Source organism: Sardina pilchardus, chromosome 21 (genome assembly GCF_963854185.1).
Source record: "Sardina pilchardus chromosome 21, fSarPil1.1, whole genome shotgun sequence".
In the NCBI taxonomy this organism is placed as follows: Eukaryota; Metazoa; Chordata; class Actinopteri; order Clupeiformes; family Clupeidae; genus Sardina; species Sardina pilchardus.
In genome coordinates, this window is record NC_085014.1 from 6,806,521 (window position 1) to 6,811,520 (window position 5,000).

General features: G+C 47.5%; 1 protein-coding gene across 1 annotated transcript in view; it reads left to right on the forward strand.

Annotated features, from left to right (window-relative positions):
- The window catches only part of cd276 (CD276 molecule), a gene marked incomplete in the record, with an annotated part of 123,445 nt that overhangs the window by 56,542 nt on the left and 61,903 nt on the right, over window positions 1-5,000 (forward strand). The window contains 1 exon segment of the mRNA XM_062524791.1: window positions 4,065-4,361. Within this exon segment, the coding sequence (XP_062380775.1) occupies window positions 4,065-4,361 (297 nt within the window).

Here is a 5,000-nt window from a genome sequence, read left to right on the forward strand (position 1 = left end):
TGTCCAGCGGCCTGCAACCTTTTCCATTCAGTATCGATAGGTGTGTGTGTGTGTGACCGACTTTCTCCATGCAGTATTGATCACAGCCCATGGAAAACAGGCCCCACACACACACACACACACACACACACACACACCTAGACAGGTCTGAAGTGTCCTCTCAGGCCTGTGCAGCCTTCTCCACTCAGTATCGATCACTGCCCATAGGTGTGTGGCTTTCTCATGGGTATGAATTATGAAGCAGGACTGGGCCATCTATAATGCATGCGTGCCCAACCCCAGGCTTGCGCCGGGAGAGGGTCAGTTCCATGGTGCCGCCTTCATCGAGTTTTTGCATATCGTACCAGGCTAGCATGTTCAGAATGTGTAGTGGATTCAGAGGTCGGACTGGGGAAATTCTCGTCCAAAGACGTATTGAAGTTGCAGAATAATGGAGACAAAAAAAAAGGTGAGTATCAGTCTCTTTGAAATAAAGCGCTGAAGGCACGACATCCGTCTCTGAGTCGGTTCGAGTCTGGCACACGGCTGGCTCAAGCGCTACGCCCATTTGCACCGTGTTTGGAATCGCACAGGAAGCAGAGAGTGTTGCGCAGGTTCTGGCCGCTTTTGTGCGCAGCTCGGCATGCTGGGAATCGGAGTCCTGCACGACATCTAACAGGCAATTATGTCCGGGCCTGTTTACCGGTAAAACAGAAAAATATAGCTGATCCACAACAGAATGGCAATATGTCGCTGCATGAACCAGAACTGAAAGCATCCATGGCGTGTGTTCAGACTTCCCCCTCTTGAGTTCCACACCTCCCTCATGACCTCATCAGCTTTAAGATGATTGGACGGATAATGGCGGCACTTCAATCAGTGGCGTGTGCATGTGATTGCAGGTCACTCCACAGATCGATCGGACGCCAGCCTGTTGTTTCTTTTCAGCGCTCTCGAGTTTGTTAGCGATCATTCTCGTAATTGCTCTTGATTTAAGACGAAGAAAATAATATATTGTAGCCCTCTGAGATGTGGTGTGTGCAAATGTAAACAATGTTCAGCGTTTTATTGTTTTCAGTTCTGCATTCTGTAGCATTAGGCGTAAAAGCAAATCCGTTCTATTTTTTAAGATTGGAGGAAAGCTGTCCCTGTGATGATGGTGTTGGTGGTGGTGGTGGTGTTGGTGTTAGATAGATAGATAGATAGATAGATACTTTATTGATCCCCAAGGGGAAATTCAAGAGTTGGTGGTGGTGGCTGGTTTGGATGTATTATTTTTAGCATTTATTGTCAGCTCACGGGGCTATCACCTTTAGCTTTGGGTAGAAATGAAAAGGGGTCTCCCTGGAAATCTCCCTGTCCGTCAAAGGAGAGGTTAGCAACTGCGCTGACACCGGCCAATCCGCTGAGAGAGGCGGGAGTCCGACGAGATGAACTCATTCCATTTTCACCAGCCCCCCATCACACATTCACTCTGAGACATCCATACACACACACATACACACACACATACACACACACACACACACATTTTGCAATAGATACTTGATGTGTGCACAGGTTTGCATAGTGTGTGTGTCAGTGAGTATCTGTGTCTGGGTGGTACCCAGGAGTGTACAATGTATAAAATAAATTGTGTGTGTATGTATGTGTGTGTGTGTGTGTGTGTGTGTGTGTGTGTGTGTGTGTGTGTGTGTGTGTCTCTCTCTCTCTCTCTCTCTCTCTGTGTATGTGATAGAAAGAGCGAGGGAGAGAGAGGTTGAGATTGAGAAAGAGTGTGTGATGTGGAGTGTGTGTGTGTGTGTGTTTGTGTGCGTGTGTGCATGTGTGTGCCCACCCAGTGGTGGGTAATTTCATCAGAGGCAGCAGCATTTCTCGCACCTCCTCCTAAACCATCCTACTTAAGAGACCGTCCTACCCACAATCCCACTGCACAGCACAGCACAGCAGAGCACCTTCCCACTATTCTCAGCGGGGGGTGTGAGTGAGTGAGGCTCTCAACATGGGCTTGGGTGTGTGTATGTGTGTGTGTCTCTGTGTGTGTGTGTGTGTGAGTGTTTGAACATGTGTGTCTGCATCTTTGTAGATGTGTTTGTGTGTGTGTGTGTGTGTGTGTGTGTGTGTGTGTGTGTGTGTGTGTGTGTGTGCATGCATGCTTGTGCACATGTGTGTCTGTGAGTGAGTGTGTGCACGTCTGTGTGTGTGTGTGTGTGACTGTGCGTGCGTGCACGCGTGCATGCGCGCATGTGTGTGTGTGTGTGTGTGTGTGTGTGTGTGTGTGTGTGTGTGTGTGTGTGTGTGTGTGTGTGTGTGTGTGTGTGTGTGTGTGTGTGTGTGTGTGTGTGTGTCTCTCAGGGGGTAGGGCGGCGTGGCACATGGGGCTGTGCTGCAGATGATGTGAGTGTGGTGGTAAGCTGTGCGTTGTGCTAAGCCCCCTAAATGTAATTAAGAATTTAATGGGAATCATGTCATCCTACTCCCTAGGAGTCCCTGAGTGGATATAATCTCACTCCTCAACTACTGTATGGCAAACACTCTCTCACACACGCACACACGCACACACGCACGCACACACAGTATGTGCACACACTCATACAGCACACACACACACACACACACACACACACACACTCTCCATATAACTCTTTCTCTCTCTCTGTCACTCTCTCTCTATCACTCTTTTTTCTGCTGTCTCTTTTTCCTATTCAAATTGAATGAGCTTTATTGGTATGTCTGTTAAAGTTACAATCTTGCCAAAGCAATATAATGTGTGTTTAATGCAACAAAATTAAATATTTTCTCTCCCTCTTTCTTTCTCTCTCTATCTGTCTCTCTCTCCCTTTTCTCTCTCCCTCTCACTCATACTCCACATGTTCTTCATGTCTTGCAATACCAAGTGACATACATCATTGAATAGATAGACATTATGTATGAACTCAGCACACACTTCACCCACGCATGCACACACTCTCCCTCTCTGTGTCGCCGCCTTTTCCACTGTTTTCCCAAACGCTCAAGACACCACAACTGATCAATCAACTGATTCAAGCACCACATGATGAGTTGCACCCGTGACATACTGTATATACAAAAAGATGACCAAAGTGCAGCCAATCTGCCTAATTGCTATCTATTACCCCATCACCAATTACATGCAAGACTTAGACATGTGCAAAACGGAATTAAAGAAATATATATGAACAATCAAACTGACAATAAATTTAGTTATTGTGCTAAGATGTAAATAACCTAAGATAAGATAATATAAAAGATAAAGATAAAATAAGAACATAAATAAACTCTGTCATCTATAAATAAGACTCAGATCACAGACTCAGAACACAGAACACAGAACACAGAACACAGAACACAGAACACAGACTCAGAACACAGAACACAGAACACAGACTCAGAACACAGTCACAGAACACAGACTCAGAACACAGAACACAGAACACAGAACACAGACTCAGAACACAGACTCAGAACACAATCACAGAACACAGACTCAGAACACAGAACACAGACTCAGAACACAGAACACAGAACACAGACTCAGAACACAGACTCAGAACACAGTCACAGAACACAGACTCAGAACACAGAACACAGACTCAGAACACAGAACACAGAACACAGAACACAGAACACAGACTCAGAACACAGACTCAGAACACAGTCACAGAACACATACTCAGAACACAGAACACAGACTCAGAACATAGAACACAGACTCAGAACACAGAACACAGAACACAGACTCAGAACACAGACTCAGAACACAGACTCAGAACACAGAACACAGACTCAGAACACAGAACACAGAACACAGACTCAGAACACAGAACACAGACACCCTGGAGTGGAGCAGCTGGACGGTCAACTAGTTGAAACACGGTCCAGCACGGTCCAGGACGCTTTGGATGAAAGCTTTTGCTAAATGCTAGTCACTTTACTTGACTGTGTGTGTAGTGTGTGTGTGTGCGTGTGTGTGTGTGTGTGTGTGTGTGTGTGTGCGCGCACATTCTAAAGTGTTCTCTCTGTGTTCCTCCCTCACACACACACACACACACACACACACACAGCCCCCTACTCCAAGCCGGTGGTGACGTTGTCGCCGGACACTGGGCTGCGTCCAGGGGACGAGGTGGCTCTGACGTGCGTGGCTTATAACGGCTACCCGGAGGCCGAGGTGGTGTGGCAGGACGGCGCCGGACGCAACCTGACCGACAACGTGACCGTGTCACAGGTGGCCAACGACAAGGGCCTGTTCAGCGTGCGCAGTGTCGTCACGGTAACACTGGAGCCCGACAGCACCTACTACTGCCGCCTCACCAACACACTGCTAGGAGACGAGGGACACGCCTCCGTCAGCATCACCGGTGAGTGTGTGTGTGTGTGTGTGTGTGTGTGTGTGTCTGTGTGTTCTCTGTTTTCCTCTCTTCCCCATGTTGTTTGCACTGTCTCTCCAGCTGTCTATACAGAATGGGTCCGTGCCCACGTGAAAAGAGGGCGACTAGCAGTGAGAGTTTGGGTTGCAGCGTGTTTGGGTGGTGGTGTGTGTGGTGTGTTTGGGTTGTGGTGTGTGTGGTGTGTTTTGGTGTGGTGTGTGTTGTGTGTTTGGGTGTGGTTTGTTTGCTGTGTTTGGGACTAGGTGTGTGTGGTGTGCTACCAGGTCTACACGGTCTTCCTATCACACATTACAGTACACAGCCTAAAGGTGTTTTTTGGAATGTGTGTGTGTGTGTGTGTGTGTGTGTGTGTGTGTGTGTGTGTGTGTGTGTGTGTGTGTGTGTGTGTGTGTCTGTTTGTTTTTCTGTGGAGAGTGGGTTGGCAGTCCTCATTCAAATCATTTTAAACGTTCTATGGAGGGAAACATGTATAACCCTGAAGCATTACTCCCACCAAAAGAAGCATCTGATTCTGAGATTTGCCTTGAGAGTTCTCCCCATGGAAACACACACTTCGTCTGTTAGGTGTCTACCTGCATGGCTCTCCATGTGCTAAATAGCCCAGTGTGC